The 18,958-nt window shown below is 43.5% G+C and overlaps 2 protein-coding genes across 2 annotated transcripts; both read left to right on the top strand.

Annotated features, from left to right (window-relative positions):
• Positions 1 to 9,546, top strand: LOC116161688 (fatty acid synthase-like). The gene is made up of 18 exons (XM_031475129.1): positions 1 to 673; positions 1,009 to 1,527; positions 1,575 to 1,801; positions 2,055 to 2,245; positions 2,288 to 2,448; positions 2,494 to 2,748; positions 2,795 to 3,776; positions 3,823 to 3,953; positions 6,506 to 6,662; positions 6,711 to 6,876; positions 6,920 to 7,385; positions 7,434 to 7,589; positions 7,634 to 7,885; positions 7,934 to 8,084; positions 8,129 to 8,333; positions 8,380 to 8,834; positions 8,876 to 9,136; positions 9,184 to 9,546. The coding sequence occupies exons 1-18, from the start codon at positions 438 to 440 to the stop codon at positions 9,526 to 9,528; spliced, it is 5,316 nt and encodes a 1,771-aa protein (XP_031330989.1). The 5' UTR covers positions 1 to 437; the 3' UTR covers positions 9,529 to 9,546.
• Positions 9,547 to 14,074: 4,528 nt separating this feature from the next.
• Positions 14,075 to 16,514, top strand: LOC116161395 (fatty acid synthase-like). The gene is made up of 4 exons (XM_031474730.1): positions 14,075 to 14,112; positions 15,435 to 15,638; positions 15,686 to 15,815; positions 15,858 to 16,514. The coding sequence occupies exons 1-4, from the start codon at positions 14,075 to 14,077 to the stop codon at positions 16,512 to 16,514; spliced, it is 1,029 nt and encodes a 342-aa protein (XP_031330590.1).
• Positions 16,515 to 18,958: the final 2,444 nt, after the last annotated feature.

Genomic DNA, 18,958 nt, shown 5'->3' with positions numbered 1-18,958 from the left:
TCCTCTTTTTATCAGGAGACTAGATTTAAACGGCAAAGCGAGCTCCTGTTACGGTACCCCCTTCTGTTTTTTGAACTAACAAAGGTAACACTGTCCTGGCCCAGCATCTACTATTCGCCATAATTTGACAAATGAGATTTCATGAATGAACTTAAAGGTCGCTCCCTTACCCGTGTGGCCTTTTTACTTATGTGGACCGCACCTCTTTGAGCATACAGTATCATGGAAAGAGCCCACCCCTGATACTGCAACCTAGGAACGCCACTTACCATAGACACGCAGCGAAAAAGTGCTGGCCTTGACACGGGGGAAGCAGCCACCCAAAAATTGTACTGAAGACCCTAAAAACCCCTAAAAACAATAGTGTTCCCAATTCCCAAAAAATAAAAAATAAACAGCGACTATTTTTATCCTTGCTGAATTTTAAAGGGAAAGAAATGACTTACATCGTCTATTTCTGTTTCTGGAAATATTGCCGTTGCAGGTGTACTAACTCTAAGCACCCTTATCGTGGGTACATCATCCACGCCAAAACTGGCGAGCTAAAGCGGAGCTCGACGAGGTTCGACAGCAAGAGGCGCGTATGTCTGCTCCTTCCAGGACCAACTGAAGCACTCCTCGACATCGGCAGTGGACTGTTCAGATTTTCGGCGTTTTCCGCGGCCGTACAGAGGTGAGTTGAGACGGTTCGTTCCATCCCGGCACCGTTTTCGAGGCGACAACCCATCCCGGCGACCATTAGTATTCCGGCATTGGTCATCCCGGTGATTTATACCCGGCGACTATTACCCTATCCCTATACAGATTGTATTATATCTAGAAAGAAAAAAAATCACACTCTATACAATAACAAATATGAAAACTTAATTCCGGTGAATTGTTTCAATATAATAAACATGAATTAACGTCATATGTTTACCTCGTCTTAAATGTTTTCCATCCCCCCGCTGGGATGACTGTGGCCGGAGTTGACAACCTCAGGACCGAAACATCACCCTCACGTTACAGAATCGCCTCACTCCTGCCGCTCCAGGTTGATTTAATCAAGATAATAAAAAATTGCAAATGCAAAAGCGGGAGAGAATTAGTACTCGCTAGTTTAGCCATTGAGCTCGCTTTCGTCGAGCTGCTCAAGGAGTTGAATTTATCGTTAGACTACACGGCGGGGATGTCCATCGGGGAGTTATCCGCCGGTTACGCAAACGGGCGGATCAATTTCGAGCAGGCGGTCGCGGTCGGGTACGAAATTTCTCGGCTGGTAAGCGATGATCTACGTCTCGAGTACGTCTTAAGTGCCAAAAGCTTGGTGCTGTTGAGCCGGATACAAAAATGGACACCCAATCCGGAAGTGATCCTTCACAGTCTCCTAAATCCGAAACCTTTGGAGGAACGCTTGTTGCAACACAGTCGCTATCCCGAGCTAGCCGTTGTCGTGCTTGGTTCCGATCAGATTCGGCTGAGCGGTTTCGTTTCCTTGCACATTTCGAGCTCTGACGCCGTGACCTCATTCCTGGATGTGGTGGGAAAGTGAGTAGCGACGACGGCGCGTCTTCTCCTGCAGAGATCTCTTTCAGCCTGTACATGCTGGGTCACAATCTCAACGTGGAAGCTCTGTACCCGCCAGTGAAGTGGCCGGTTAGTCGCGGTACGCCCATGATCTCGCCACTAATTAAGTGGAACTACGACATAAATTGGTTCACACTGTTTTACAAGAAGACGGTTTTGCATCCGGGCCACCAAGTTATTTCTTTGGGCAATAAGGACATAGACTGGTCTATCTTACTAGGGCACGTCATTGATGGTAAGTCAGGCAGTTTCACTATCAATTCCTCTCCCGCTTAATTCTTCGATAGGATGCGCTTACAGTTTGAAGGCACTCCGCTACGCGTCGTGTCATTAAACTCGTAGCGCGTGCTTTACTCGTGATCTCCTAATACAATGTCTTTTAAAAATGATCGGATTATGGTCACAGAAACGCAAAAACCCGTGGACCCTATTCACAGCACCTTCTAGCATTTTATGCCCTTTTAAAACCTGAAGTTGCACGTGTTTAGGACTGACAATAATGCCTGCAACCGCATACCTGTTCATGATCTGGGAGACGTACTGTAAAATTGTGGACGTTCCAATGCTCAGCTCTCGGGTGCGCTTCGACAGCGTGCGATTCCATAAAGCCGTTCACATTTCCAAGTTATCGGAGATGGTATTCAAGATCACCATCGGTCGAGGAACCAACAGATTTGAGGTAAATGAATCTTCACCAACCCTCCTACTTTGTGCACTTTAGATCGGAGACGTCGAAGAAGTTATTGTCTCCGGAACCGTACGCACACTCTCAGAGACGGACGAATTCATTGACCTCGCCTTGTCAACTGAAGATGACGAAGGAATCTCCTTCACGTCAAAAGATATTTACAAAGAGCTACGCCTACGGGGTTACAATTACTCGTAAGTGACTTGGTGAAGGTGATGGTTTGTATTGAATTCTTCTAGAGGAGCGTTTCGCGCTCAGGAAACAGCCCATATATCCGGATCGATAAGCTGGATTAAATGGGAACGTAACTGGATCGCATTCATCGATAACATGCTGCAGACGAAACTTCTCGGAGAAGATACCCGAAGTCTGTACGTCCCCACGTTCATCGGCCAGTTGAAGATTGACGCCATGAAGCACTTCGAGTACGTTAAGCAGTTGGACAACCCATCTCTACTGCCTGTGTACAATCATCGCGAGGCGGATGCCATCAGGTGAGTTAGGCAGACTCTTCCGCGATGATTATAAAAAGTGGCGTAGCTGTGGAGGTATCGAGCTGCGGAAGCTTTACGCTACGCCGATCATGCGCCGTAAGGTAACGGCCGAGCCGGTCCTGGAGACGCACAAGTTCGTACCGTTTGACACCGAGCTGCCCATGCAATCTGCGGTGCGCGTCCTGGTGCAGATCTTCCTTGAGAACACACTGTCGCTGAAGGTTAAAATCGTGGAGGTCGCGAAAACTGGCGCGATTTCCCCAATCCTGCAAGAGGCTTTTAACGACCAGCCGCTGGTTAAAACTGAAATCACACTTTTGAGCGACGAAAACCTGACTGCCCCAAATCTGAAAGTCCACAACAAGACATTGTCCTCCGAGAAGCAATGCGAGATAGTCATTCTCGAGGGGGCATCAGGTAACCTTGAACTACTCCAGGAGGCTGAAGGCGTCCTCAAGGAGAACGGCATTATTATCTCAAGGGAGGGAGATGATCTTTCTCCAAATTTCCCTGGCCTCGCGCTTCTGGCGCAAGTAAAAACTGAAACGGAAACGCTAGTGTTGCTGAGGAAGGTTGTGAGCTACCGGAAAGAGCACGTGATCATGGCCAAGTTTGATGGTACAACTTACGACTGGTTGCCCAAACTTCAGAGTGCCATGCGCAATGAAACCAAAACGTTGGTGGTCGTCGAAAATGAGCCCCTAAGCGGCGTGCTCGGCTTTGTCAATTGTCTAAGACGCGAACCTGGAGGAATGAATGTGAAATGCGTCTTTGTTCAGGACGGGAACGTTAAATTTAACCTCTCCGATCCACTCTTCAGCGAACAGCTAAACAAAGACTTGGCGATTAACGTGTTGAAGCACGGCGCTTGGGGTACCTATCGCCATCTGCCTCTGGAGCGCTTGGAGGAGGTTGAAAGCCAGCACGTCTTCTGCAACCAGAACGTCGTGGGAAACATGTCGACGCTCGGCTGGGTCGAAGGACTACTCCCGCAGGAGAACGCTAAGGACCCCGAACGATCGGTCAAGGTTTGTACGAAGGTTCCACCAGGTGCTGGCTTAAGGGCTTGTCTAGGTATACGCCAGTTCCATCAACTTCATGAATATTATGTTGGCTTCCGGTCGTGTTCCTTCGGAGGCGTTCATAAAGGATCGGCTTGCTTTAACCACAGCGCAAGGTCTTGAGTACGCCGGAATAGATGCAACGTAAATTCAGTTACTGAGAGGACGATAAGGTTGGCACCCCCACTGTGCCCAAATCAAGTAAAAATATACCTATAATTTAGGACTAATTAGTACCCACAAAATTAGAATTTGTACTCGCTTAGTTCTACCAGAAAACCGATTTTTAAAGTGGGGGGTGCTAACTTGAACACCCGCACTGTTCCCCTTGACCTTTATGAGTATCCTCTTCTGACACTTTCCGAGATATTCGCTCTTAAAGATTTGACATGGATATATTTCATTCAAATGTACCAATCGCCCTTTGTGAGACATTTCATTAGAATACCATGAAAGATAAAATACACTTCTACCCCCATCCCCTCACCCCGTAACCTACTTATCTTAAAAAGGAGTCGCGGATGAAAGTTATAGTTTTTAAAAACCAATTCCTTTCGATAAGGCGTTCGATTAGAAAACCATGCATGTTACAATTTCCTCGTGGGTACAAACATTTATAACAGTCTACCTTTTTTTTGTAATAGTTAAGTCATATTTGTCACGCACAATTTATAACATAACACGAGAGGGAGCTTAATACTTATCACTTCGAATCGATGCTAGAACTGACTCGAACGTTCGAAACACAATTCGATTTGCTTACATAGCAAACACCGATCTTTTTCGAAAGTTCTCGAACGCTTCCGAATGCTCCCAAATATTTTAGAATGTTCTCGAACAAACACGCCATATTTCCCGGAAAAAATTCGTCACATACGCTTGCGTTTCTTATTGCAGATGACTAATCTTTTATGGATTTAGTTTTATGCTCCAAGTTGGGGTGTAACTTTTGATCTAGGTAGTCCAATCTTGGAACTGTTTGAAATTATGGATACTACGGGCCAAACTCTATAAGAAAATGTTTTTTCCCGGTCGATCTCAGACAATTTTTTTTCCGGGCTCAAAAAAAGTCAGTGTACAACCTTCCTTTTTTACCAAAAATCGACTGCTCCAAAATTTCTCGGGAAAACACTTTTTCTCACTAATTCTGGTGCGTAGAATCCAAAACGATTCGTACTTGTTCGATCAGGCGTCTCAATCAAAAGTTATGGACTAAACACAAATTTCGAAAAAAATATATATATATATATATATATATATATATATATATGATTTTTAAACGTCTGTCACCGTAATTTTCGCTTTACATTGGTTAGAACTGGCATGTAAACGCGTCGGTTGAGTAACCCGTTCTATTGTTACGTAATTTTCCAAATTTTGACAAACAAAAATTTATTATAAACGTCTGCCATTATAGCTATTTATGCAGGCGATACTTATGCCGATGGCAGGAGATGCCAAGGGCCTCCGGGGGTTCGAGGGATTGTAAGTCGTCCGAGCCACTCGAGTGTTAAATGTCGAGTAAAAGCCGATTCCCATTAGCGATCACGTCACGGTACGATCAATTATTGTAGCGTGTATGAACATGTTCTGACCTGGACCGATAATATCAATATGCCTTAATATAATAATTGACCGTACCACGAGTGGACCATGATCTGACCGTGACGGGGCCGATAATGTGAATCGGCCTTAATGCCTGAGGTGTATACAAAATTTTATTTCTCATAATTCCGAAGAAGGTATTTCCATAATATACAAATGTAATGATTATTGCTTGCACAACATAAAGTCCTTCATACGAATGAAATAGTATCTTTTTTAATACATTATATCTCCTTCAATATTTTTGACAGGACGTCTGTGGGCATAATGAGATGACAGTCCAGTATGCCCTTTCCATTACGCCCCAGGACGCCATGGACTACTTTATATATCTCATATCATATCTAGTGAACTGTGGATTTTTATCAAAGAACAAAAGCATTATCTTAAACATGCTCTTAAAACGACAAATCTTTCCTCATTTAACCGAATCTTTATGGTTTCTGAGATCCCAATGATTAAAATGAAGAAAAAACTCCCTCTATATATATTTTGGAACAAAAACATCCTCGTAACTTATTAAATGGATAAATATGAATCTAGAGGACTGAATCTGACATAAAACTATAAAAAAGTAAGACAACTTCCAAGAGAAAAATGAGCGTATAATCTTGAAGAGCTTTAACTTGTTTAATGTTAAATGTTTTTATCATTTTTACTATCTTTGTTTATGTGTATGAATATTCTAGAAATACCGATAGACATCGAGCCATTAAAGATTAGTCATCGACGCTAAGAAACGCAAGCGGATGTGACGCATTTTTTCCGGGAAATATGGCGTGTTTGTTCGAGAACATTCTAGAATATTCGGAAGCGTTCGAGACCAGCGTTTGCTATATAAGCAAATCGAATTGTGTTTGGAGTCAGTTCTAGCATCCAAGTGAAGTATTAAGCTCCCTCTCGTGTTATGTTATAAATTGTGAGTGATCAATATTAACTATTACAAAGTAATCCATTTCAAGACTGTTATAAATATCTGCAGAACGAAGTGTCGAAGGAAGGTACTTACAAAGGGAATATTTAGGCAAAGTGGGAGTGCCAACTTTATCGACCTGTTACTGAGTAAACCTGGTTGTAGCGTGTTATTGTAGAGGCGGCAGAGTAATGGGATTTGTACAGCGTGGCGCTATGGCTAGTTCCGTTGTCCCCGACGGTGAAATGATGTGGAGGATACCGGTTCAGTGGACTATGGCACAGGCCGTCAGTGTTCCGGTTACCTACTCGACGGTGTTGTGCAGTTTCTTCGTGGTAAGTGTCAGCGTATCTCTTCCGTCGTTTAGTAGGACGTGTTTTAAGAGTGCCCATCTTAAACCGGGACAAAGTCTCCTGATACACTCCGGTGCTGGAGGCGTAGGGCAGGCCGCCATCTACATAGCCTTGTTCTACAAGTGCAAAATATTTACAACCGTCGGTACCGAGGAGAAGAGGAAGTTCATCACGGAAACATTCCCAGAAATACCAGGTGAGCACGTAAACTGCTACAAAAGTAGTCATTCGGTCCGTAGCTAGCCACATCGGCAACTCTCGCGATACCTCCTTCGTGCAGATGGTTTTGAAGCAAACACAAGGAAGGGGAGTCGACTTGGTTTTAAACTCCCTGGCTGAAGAAAAACTGAAAGCGACGCTTCAGTGCCTTGCGCCGAAAGGATACTTCGTCGAGATAGGCAAATACGACTTGGTCAATAGCAGCAAACTTGCACTCTCTGTACTTAGCGAAGGGCGTAGGTATGCCGGCTGCATGTTGGATATGTACTTCAGGGACTTCCACAATCAAAAGCACACACTTCAACAAATTCTGAGTAAATTCCTGAAACAAGGGGCGGTTAAGCCTTTGTCCCTTACCACCTTCAACATGGACCAAGTCGAAGAAGCCTACCGTTACATGGCGGCAGGTAAACACATAGGAAAAGTCGTCGTAAAGATACGCGATGAAAACAAGCAATCTCGCGAACTATTCAGGGCTCTCCCTAGGTACATACAGATCCTATGCAAAGGATCGCTAATGACCTACCATTCCAGATTCTCCTGCGACCCTTGCATGACGTACATCATTTTAGGCGGCTTGGGAGGCCTTGGACTGGAACTGGGTGATTGGCTTATACTAAGAGGTGCCCGCAATTTGGTTTTAGTCTCTAGGAATGGTGTCAGAAATGGCTACGCCGCGTCGAAACTTAGGTGAGTCAAACTGCGGTTAGCCCTTCACAGATATCTTCCCTTAGGGCTTGGAAAACGTATGAGGCTACCGTAAGGGTGGTCACAGAGGACGTCACCACCAAGGAAGGATGTGCGCAACTGCTGGAGAGGTCGGAGAAACTTGGGCCCGTAGCGGCGATCTTCAGTTTGGCGGTGGTACTTCGGGACGATCTCTTCGAGAACCAGACGGAGGAGAACTTCGTAGACGCGCTCTCGCCGAAGGCCCGTGCGACGCGGCACCTAGACGCCCTAAGCCGGCGGCTCTGCCCGCGCCTACAGTAAGCTACTCCAACCCGGTGCTTCGCACTTTACTAACCACCCCTTAGGCATTTCGTTGTATTCTCGTCGGTCTCGTGCGGAAGAGGCAATACAGGCCAGACCACTTACGGCATGGCCAACTCGATCATGGAAAGGATCTGCGAGCAAAGGAAACGTGAGGGGTACCCAGGTTTGGCAATACAATGGGGGGCGATAGAGGTGCGCCATTCGTCATCGTCAGAGTTCACCACGTACTATTTTAGGTCGGCATGAGTGAGAAAATGCAGGAACATGACAAAGAGATTGTGATCGGTGGCACACAGCAACAGCGTGTCTCGTCCTGTCTGAGCATCTTGGAAACCTTCCTCTTGCAAGACGAGCCCATAGTGGCCTGTATGGTGGTGGCGGAAAAAAAGAGCGTCGCCGAGGGCGCCGAAAGCGTCATCAGCGCGATCAAAAACATTATGGGTACGTTTACTTCTAGTACCACCTTCATCTCCCCGGCTTTGTTTAGGAATAACCGATATGACAACGATCAGCGAGCACGCCACCTTATCCGAAATGGGCATGGACTCCATGACCACGGTCGAAATAAAGCAGGCCCTCGAACGCGACTGTGAAATCTTCTTAAGCCCTAAAGAAATTCGAACCCTCACCTTCGCTAAACTAAAAGAGCGGTTATCCAAAGAAACACCAGACCACGGAGTTCCAACCCTCCCCGCACGCACAAACACCTTTTACACCCACTTCCGCACTGAGGAGGAATCCAGAATACCATTAAAGCAAATGGAAAGTTTAGTTAAGCAACAAGATCACGCGCCATTGGCAATCTTTCTGCCGGGAATTGAAGGAGTTGCCGAAAACATGGCGCCCTTGGCTAAAAAAGTTAAGGCTCAGGTGGAGTGTATCCAGTACGCAAACGCCGCCACTGATTTCAACTTAGAAGCCTTCGCTAAATCACTACCAATGGTAATTGTTTCCACCATTTCCCCTTACAAATCGAATTTTAGATAATACCCCACGTCGAACATCATTTTAACCTCGTAGCGTATTCGTATGGATGTGCTGTCGCGTTAGAGCTCGCTTCCATCTTAGAAGTCCGTGGATTGATCGGAAAAGTGATTTTAATCGACGGCGCACCGGAAATGCTAAAAAAACTCATAAGTCTGCAGTTGTGGTCTGAACACGAGTCGGAGGCCTCCTTGGAAACCGCCATACTGTTTAACCTAATCACCTCATACGCGCCCTTGGAGGTTACAGTAGCGCTTCGGGTAAGCTTTGTCGCAGCCCACGCACCATTTGATCGACTTGTCTTTAGGAAACCGTACGCCAGTTGCGCACGTTGGAGGAACGCGTCGAGTACTTACACGACATGATACCCGAAGGCATTCCGCATTCGAAAAAATACCAAAAGCAAGTGGCCATCGCCGTCTGTGCGAGAATGAAAGCTCTATATAATTACGAGGCAAACTTTCCAAAGCTGAAGTCGGAGGTGACGCTGATCAAGCCGATCGATTCGCCTTTCGTAAACTACGACGAGGACTACGGACTGCAGAAGTTGTGCGAGGAACCCGTTCGAGTTCATACGATCGAAGGGACCCACGCGACCATCGTGCAGAATCCCGAACTTGCCGACTATATCAATAAGATAATCAACAATTAATAAAGAGTAGTGGTTCAATTGTCGTTCTCTTTCCAAATGACCCACCGATACTCCATCAATTATTTGTAAAGGCAGTCTGTTAGACAATACAACCAAATTATCGTGATAGAAGAACACGTAAGTGCCCGTAACGGCGTAACCGTGTTAGGGATCTTCGAGAAGCATATTTTGGCATAATTGACCGATTAGCTTAATTTTAATTATATATCTCTAATTCAATTAATGAATTTAATTGAAAAGAATTTACCTTGTAGTGAAGTTTCGCACGAAGTATAATTAACAAATGTTTCTAACCTGCACATTTCTACTCAATCGGCGTCAACAATATTGCTTTGAGGTACTTATGTACCTAATTTGAGATAACTCGAATATCGCTCTAAACAACATTCATTCCGCTTGTGTCTAGAGTAGGGTATAGTCAGTATTTCAGAAAAATCACTTTTTTTTTTATTGAGATTAATGTGCCTCAGCATATCAGAGGCCATTGACACAGATACAGTTGTGTATAGGTTTATAGGCTAATGGTCAATTACATTATATTTATGTTTGAGAGAGTAGAGCTATATCTAAACAGCTGAAGCAAGGTGATATGATATTTTATCTAGTATCATCTGATAGTCATTTGTCGTTATTGTCAAAGTTCATTGAATTGTCTAGTTGATTTCTTTAAGCTAATAAAAGCCATATTTCCAGTGGTTACAAATATTATATCACAAGGGTTCATATTTTGGAGCTGTAATCGATGTAATTTAGATATCTGAGAACTCTGGTTCGGTGAGTTGAGTGCTTCATCCAGGGTGTTTGAGAGACCAAGCTGACTTCTTGTGTGTGAGTGAAGCTGACATTCCATTAGAAGATGTTTGACGGATAACGCGCTGTTGCAGTGATGACATACAGGTGGAGGTTCTGAATTCATCAAGTGTCTGTGTGTGAGATTTGTGTGTCCAATTCGAAGTCTTCGAATGATTATTTTATCTCTTCTTGTTAATGGAGGGAGGTGAAAAGGCTTGACAGATTTCCGTATCTCGTATAGCTTAGACGGGATTCTGGACCAGTGTTCTTGCCAAGTTAGGTGGATCTTATCCTTGAAGAAGTTTTTCAGATCTTTGTATAATTGGATTCCTTCGGTAGGGAGGTTTGCTATTGATGCTTCTTTTGCTGCACAATCTCCTAGTTCGTTCCCACCAGTAATGCCGACGTGGGAGGGAACCCATAGTAGGGTTACGTTTACTCGTACAGAGAGAAGCTGCTGACAGCGTTCGTGTATAGACTGGACTAAGGGATGTGAACTGTAGATGTTTTGAATGGATTTGGTTGAGGCGGAAGAATCAGTACATATTGCAACTGTTTTGGGGTCCTGAGTTAAAGAGTTGCACGCTTGGAGTATAGCAAATAATTCTCCAGTATGAATACTGCAAAAGGCAGAGAGGGCGTTTGAGGAAACAGTTGTATGGGAGAGAGAAACTGAGCATCCCACCAAAGAACGAATAGGTTGCGATTTCAGGTTTTCTGTATACTCCAAAGGTAAAGACGTATTAAAACCTTCAGTGAGCTGAACAGGGGCCTATTTCATAAAGCAAAATGTAATTTACATAATCAACCAGCTCATAAATCATGTGCCTCGTATTCAATTGAAATAATAAACAATGAATACTTGATTAGACCTTGTTAATTGCAAATGTTATTCGTATACAGAGTGGTGTTTTTAAGTGAACCATTAAAAGTATCTCAGGAACGGTTTGGAATTTGATTCGGGGCTCATTACCTATTTTGAATAATCGATCAAAAGCAATCATTTATAAATTTATTTAAATATTTCGGGCCGCTTTTTTTTTAATTTTGCAATTTTTTATCCGTTTTCCTTATTGGATGTTCCTCAAAACCGTTTAACGCGTTGGCAGCTCATTCAGCAGAGCATTCAAAGCTTTTGGAAGCAATGGAGCTCATCATATTTGCAATCTTTGATGCAACGAACCAAGTGGACCAATCCGGCACCCATTATTAATGTTGGAGATACCGTTCTTCTTAAAGGGATGACATCATCTCCTTTAAATTGGCCTATTGGTCGAATCATGACATTATGTCCTGGTAGAGACGGCATCTCGCGTATTGCCAAGATTAAGGTCTCTAACACTATTTTAACGCGCCCTCTTACGTCGCTAATACGTTTTCCCATTGAGCAGTGAGGAAAACGCGAAAACTATAATTTGTTTTTTTTTGTAAATATTTCAGTAAAAAATGTTTCATTGTTTCATTTTTTGGTGGGCGGTTTTGTTAATGAATGAGCAATTTAAACTTGCCGCGTTTTTGTTACTTTCGTTTCAATGCTTTCAAATACAATTTTAGTTACCTGCGCATAACTAATGCGTGCACAGAATGATAGATAATTTTTTGATTTCAATTATTCGCATAGAGAGTTAAGTAAAAGCAAGCAGAACAGTTAAAACGTTTAGTTCTTTTAGGTGATTGGGGTGAGTTTTCCTTGTGTCCTTTCCTTCGCCACCCCATTCACAATTTCAAACAAGTTTACACCGATTCGCCGAAAAACTAAAGGTAAGATTTACTTAAGATACAGTCCGCTCATTTACACATAGTAAAGATATGGTTTCCATTTGAAAATTTCGAGTTTTTGACCAAAACCCGATTGTCAACGTTGAACGTTTATTCGTATTATTTTCGAACCACATTTGAAAATCAGACCAATAACATTTGATAGCTGTCCATTCGCTAAGTTGTCAGACAACAGTGATATGGCTAATTTAGTGAACATCTGAAACTATGAAAAAACGTCAAATAATTTCGAAACCATGTCAGTTAGACACAGCATCATATTAACAAAATCATACTGATTTTTTATGAGGGATCCAAAAATACCATCAGAAAAGATAGTGCCATTTGAAATAAGAAAGTTTCGCTATCGTTCTGTTGCAAACGGAAAAACGGCCATCTTGAAAATATTTTTAAAAGATTCCTTTTGGTTTGATTATTTAAACAATAACAGATCTTGTCGAAGGCTACTACATTCACTAACCGTTTCCCACTTTCCGCGTGCACCCGCAATTCGCTTTTAAAGTTAAAATCGTGTCGGAGGCTACCACATTCCCTTTGACGGTAGCCACTTCCGACGTCCCGTTCACCCACCCGCAATTCGCTTCTATTGGCGACACGAGAAAGAGAGACAGCGATTCGAGATTTACGAAACGTTAAACCGCGTGAGTTCGCAACGGAAGGTAAAAGGCGCCCGAAGTTGACTACTTCTCGAAGACGCGCGCGCGCGCCTCGCAAAACGTCGTTAATTTCGCCCCTAGGACAAAAAACAAAATTCCGCCACGCAGGAGTTGTGCGCGTTTACAACATCTTTCCGACGACACCAATTTCAAAAGAATCGGACCAAAACTGTAGTAGAAGATAGGAAAAAACTGAAAAACCTTCACGTTAGTTTACTACGCTCGAGGATGACGCCCAGATGTCGCCAACCCCACATCATGTAGCCATGTCCCTAAGGTTGACAAATTTCACGGCCCTGTAGATACACGTACACCCGTTGCCTTTCTACAAGAGTTCTTCTACGCGCCCACATTTGCAGCCAGCCAGCCAGCCAGCCAGCCAAAGTGAGATTAAAAGCTACTTTTTACAAATAAATTTGCAAAAATGCGCTAAAAAGGTAATGGATCCCGATTCGAAATGCCAAACCGTTCCTGAAATACCTACTTCTAATGGTCCACTTAAAAACACCACCCTGTATAGCGAATAGATTTCACCTACTGTCGCATAGATTGACCCATGATGCCAAACTCAAGATTTTGGGGAGAACTTTGTCCTCGTCGGTGGAAAGCAAAAATTGCAGAATGACAAGGATAGAATGCAATGCTGTGATCGAACTAAACCCTAAAATTTCCACTTCATTAAATATTGTATGCGCAGACAATGGTGGTTAAAGGTTAATACTGGCTCCCTACATTGACATTGGGGGTTTTGCATAATTTTCTCACTTTGTATTTAAAAGTGGGCTTCGATTCGTTAGGTTTATTTGCCATTTAGCAATTGTGGTAAAAATGGTTTTGGAAAAAGATGGAGGATTCGCACTCGCCCATCCCTTGCAAGGCGAGGAGGTCGTCATTACCGGTAAGTGAGTTTTGATGGTGATCAGGCTGATGGTGTTTAACGAATAGGGATGTCTGGACGTTTTCCCGAGTCGGACGACATCTATCAGTACAGGAGTTGATATGGTCATCAGTGATCATGGTCGCTGGTTATCGACCAACCCAGAGATACCCCCGCGTATCGGTAAAATTAATCACCTCGAGAAGCTGGACGCTGGTCAATTTGGTATGGCATCGACCCGTAGCTGGGCGTAGGTCTCATCGTGAGTGTTGCAGATTTGCATTACCACGAAGCCAACCAGATGGATCCCATGATCAAGATTTCCTTGGAGAAGGCGTACGAGGCGATCGTTGATGCAGGTTACAACGTAAACGAGTTGGAAGGTGCGAACTGCGGTGTCTTCATGGGGTGCTGCTTTTCGGAAACCGAGGAGGCGGTGATCATGGGAACGAATACCAGTCCAAACTTTGGCCTGACGGGGTATGTAATCATTTCCATTAGCATAACCTTCAATCACCTCCTCGCACGTTATATTCTTCTGATACAGGATTTCTCACCTAACCTAACTGTGCGAGGAGGTGATTAAAGGTTATGTTAAGGTATGATTGAGGTTAGGTTAGCGTGCTAGTTAAGTTAGGTGAGAAATCTTGTATCAGAAGAATATAATGCGCGAGGAGATTGAAGCATTAGTGAGGTTAGGTTAGAGTACTAGTTAGGTTCGGTTATGGTATTCCTCCCAGTGATAAGTTCAGTCTTAAAACGTTCATCCCTAAGGACTCTTCCCTCTCCAAGTAACTCCGCAGGAAAAAGGGAAGAAATGTTCATACAACTGTCATTATACCTTTGAATACTGGGGGTTAGGTAGGTACACAACTCTGACCTTACTCCAGCCCTTCGTCTTTCTTGCGTTTTCCCCCGTTTGTTTTCTGTACCCCCTTCCTCGGAGCACTTGTTTTTCTTCCACTTTAATATTGTTTACTTTTCCACCGGCTACTCTTTTTCATCTTTTCTTCTCTTTTTTAGGAATTATTCTACTACCTACGCTGTACCCCTTCCTTTTGTCCTCCTCCTTACGAATTCATCTTAGCCCGTTACTCTTCTCCTCAACTTCCTTGTTCGTTTCGAACATGGAAATTGAAGAAGCATTAAAGGTTGTTTATCTTCTTCCACTTCATTTTCTTTACCCTATTTCTCTTCTTCTTTATTACTCCGGCCATATTCTTCATCTTTTTATCTTTATATTGTTTCATATCTTCTTTCTTTCATTTTATTCTTCTTCTAATTTCATTGTCCTTTCCATCAGTTCTTCTTTTCCTTCATCCGTAGCCGATGATAAACCAATCCCTTATTTGCGTACTGCTAGCTGCTGTTTTACCAGCTACGAACACCAATTCGACGTTGGCCTTACCTCCCGCTCGCTCACTGGAAAGGTCGTTCCACTATCCCACCATTCTTAAGTTTTTTCATGCATGTTTACCCCGCGGCCATATTAACTTGCCTAACCTATTTTTGACTGGCGCCTGGTTTTCTTGGCACTCCTTCTCGCGCTTTCTCCCTTCACTTCTCTATTTCTGCTCTTCATCTACTTACTTTTCCTTTTCTTCACGCGTTATTTGTATACCCATCAAGCCTTGCCAACGCAAAATATTTGTTTGGCTTATAAAAAGAAATACAAAAAAAAATTGAATTCGATATGTTCACGTAAATTGTTCTCATAGGTCGATTCCTTTAAGAATATTAAAATTACTTCAAACAAACTTGATTGAGAAAATATAAAATGTTAATGCATCCTTCTTCTTTAGGGGTTCTCGGTCGATGACTGCGCAACGAATCAGTCACTACCTCAATCTGAGAGGGCCTTCGCATACTGTTGACACGGCGTGCAGCAGCTCACTTTACGCTTTGGAGCACGCGTACCGAGCCATTCGGACAGGTCGATGCGACAGCGCATTACTGGGTGGTGTCAGCTTGTGCTTAAACTCCATAACATCCCTGCAGTTTGCTCGGTACGTGATGGAGGATGTTAAAGGGTCTGGTAACGGCGTTGTTACAGATTAGGTGTTCTAAGTCCGGAAGGGATGTGTAGGCCGTTTGATGAAGATGCGAATGGTTACTCACGCTCCGAGACCGTTTCCGTTGTCTTTCTGCAAAAAGCTAAGGATGCTCGTCGCATTTACGCACAGGTACTCCCTTTAGTTAGATTGGGGTCTAGTTCTGTCTTGCAGTTGCTGCACACAAAAACAAACAGCGGCGGCTATATCGAGCAAGGGATAACGTTCCCGTCGAGCGAAATGCAAAAGGTCCTCTTACAGGAGACGTACGAGGAATGCCGACTAGATCCCACCGTAGTTGACTTCGTCGAAGCGCACGCCACCGGTACCAAGGTCGGCGATCCCGAGGAAATGGCCGCGCTGGACGAAGTCTTCTGTACCAAACGCGACACACAACTGATCGCCGGCTCCATCAAGTCCTACGTTGGTCATGCTGAGGGTGCGAGCGGAATGTGCTCGCTGGTCAAGGTTCTGATCGGAATGGAGGACGACTGCCTTTTGCCAAACATTCACTACAGCAAACCGCGGCAGAGCATAAAGGCTTTGGTCGAGGGTAGAATGGTGGTCCCTTTGGACAAAATGCCGTGGCCGGAAAACGGCTCGGGAGTGGTTACGGTTAACTGCTTCGGCGTTGGCGGATCGAATGCGCACCTTATCCTCAAGAGGTTCGAGCAACGCAAAGTTAATGGAGGACTGCCCCAAGATGACTTACCGCGGCTGATGTGCGTAAGTGGTCGCGTGCCGGAATCGCTGGAAAGCATCTTCGATGACATCGGTGGTCGTAAGCTGGACGCCGAGTATTGCAGGTTACTTCAAGCGACATTCAAGTAAGTACCCTCCTCAATTTCCCCTAATCTCCATTCAATTCGCCTTGTGAAGCAAAATATACGGTTTTTCACAAACCTTATTACGAAACGAGTTGATTCTACAGAATTTGAGCAGTTTCAAGTAATAATAAAATATCTCAAACATAGATAAAGTTGACTCAAAAATAAATTGTTCTAATGACCACATACCCAGGTACTTAAGACTTTTTTCTAATATTTGGGGTGGTAGATAAAATGTCGCGTCGCGTTTGTTCGAGAACGTTCTAAAATACTCGGGTGCATTCGGAACCGTTCGAGATCTTTCGAGAAAGAGGGGGCGTTTGCTATATAAGCAAATCCAATTGCGTTTCGATCAGTTCCAATTTCGACGTCAAAATAATAAATTGAGTACCTACATGTGAGTGGTTGGAAAGGGAACTACTTGGTGAAATTCAAACAAAATGTCAAGGAACGGTGTAGCACTTTGTGCCACAAAGCTACTTATCGAGGTTTTCTCGAAATCGCAGTCGTTTACAGGGGGATATTTCATACCCCCCAGACCCCCAGATAACACCTACTTTCTCAAATTTTTCGGATTCGTAACTGTCATGACAGTTGTTGGAGAAGGACGACAAAATTTCCATTTCCATACCCCACTGAACATAGAACCGGGGGTTCCTGGTTCTGAGGGGTATGGAACGCCCATCAGCACCCGAAATGTGCCGGAGGTGGTATTCCAGGGCACCAAGCTGGAAATATTGGGATGTTACTCCAGAGAAATCCCGCAGCCATTTCGTGGATTGCTTTTTCTTCAAGAATGGAAGATGCGGGAGGGGGCCGTCACGCTGCAGAACAGTTGCCTGGGACTATGTCTCCGCTACAACCGTCGTCCATGTTGCGACACGCAACAGTTTTAAGAGGGAGGTAGTGTAACGACTATAAATTCTAGAAATCTCAATAGACATCGAAGCGCCAAGAAAGATAAGTCATCAAATATTACATGTGAACATTCTAGAAGGATTGTTGTTTGTTATAAAGGCAAATCGAATTGTGTTTCGAGTCAGTTCCAACATCGATGCGCTTGAGTTATGTTATTACTAGTGAGTGATAAATAATAACTACTGTTATGCATTAATCCCCTTTATGACCAACCTAGTAAACATTGAAACTCCTCTCGCTTCCCTGTATTCCCCCAGCACCATTGTTCGCCGGTGTTCCTCTTCTTCTTCTACCTCCCTCACCACGCTGTCATAGTAGTTTCGGACACTGTGTCCCCCAGTCTGTACGCTGTAGCAGGGACCTGCGGTCCCCATTATTGCTCGCGGTTTTATTATGTTTCCCCCCCTTCTTCTTCCTAAACCAGTAGCTGGCTGTTGTATGTGTTGGCCGCTGACACCAGTGACTCGTCTCCTCCCCAGAATCCCTGCTTTCTGTGATCCCAGTGGTAAGCTTCGACCTTCGTTATTGGTATACTGATCATACCAGAATTCCACTACGTTCCCATGGCCATTAACCTAGCAGAGCATGGTCAGCAGAACACAATCAAACATATTGCATAATTACGTGCCAATTAGGTGCTAATTAAGTGCCCGATTCCCGAATTAAATGCTTCTCTTTTTCTTGTAGATTAATAAACTGCTCCAATATAGACGGTCACTTTCGGTTGCCGAGCATTGATCAAAATTTAATCAGTTAGTCGCTTAGTCCCTTGACCATTGTCTATCTATTACTAAAAACAGAATTGGAAAATTCGAAACCGTTCGCGAGACGGGCGGACAGAAAGTCCAAAATCATGAACTCACTTTTTATTGAAACACAAAACGCAAAAAAAGCAGTACATAATATTTAGTTAAAAATTGGTCTTTTCACAAATTATGATCTTATAATTATGAATACAATAAATAACATAGATCTAAAATATTTTTGTTGCGATCGTTTGTTGGTCGTCTTTTAGTGTTTGTTTGTTACATTTTGACGTTTGTTGGTTAACCGTTATTTAATTATTCAAATTCAAAAATTTGGGCATGTAGTTAGCCCCCCCACTTTTTGAATTTTCAAAATATTTTTATTGCTATGGTTTGTTGGTCGTTTGTTGGTGTTAGTTACACTTTGCCGTTTGTTGGTTGACCGTTATTTAATCATTAAAATTCAAAAATTTGGGCGTGTAGTTAGCCCCCCCCCCCAATTTTGAATTTTCAAAATATTTTTATTGCGATCGTTTGTTGGTCGTTTTTTAGTGTTTGTTAGTTACATTTTGACGTTTGTTGGTTAACCGTTATTTAATTATTCAAATTCAAAAATTTGGGCATGTAGTTAGCACCCCACTTTTTGAATTTTTAAAATATTTTTATTGCTATGGTTTGTTGGTCGTTTGTTGGTGTTAGTTACATTTTGCCGTTTGTTGGTTGACCGTTATTTAATCATTCAAATTCAAAAATTTGGGTGTGTAGTTAACCCCCCCCCCCCACT

The sequence above is a fragment of the Photinus pyralis genome, unplaced genomic scaffold, assembly GCF_008802855.1.
Source record: "Photinus pyralis isolate 1611_PpyrPB1 unplaced genomic scaffold, Ppyr1.3 Ppyr1.4_LG10, whole genome shotgun sequence".
NCBI classification, from domain to species: domain Eukaryota; kingdom Metazoa; phylum Arthropoda; class Insecta; order Coleoptera; family Lampyridae; genus Photinus; species Photinus pyralis.
The sequence above is the reverse complement of the archived record's forward strand: the minus strand, read 5'-3'. Positions and strand labels throughout refer to the sequence as shown.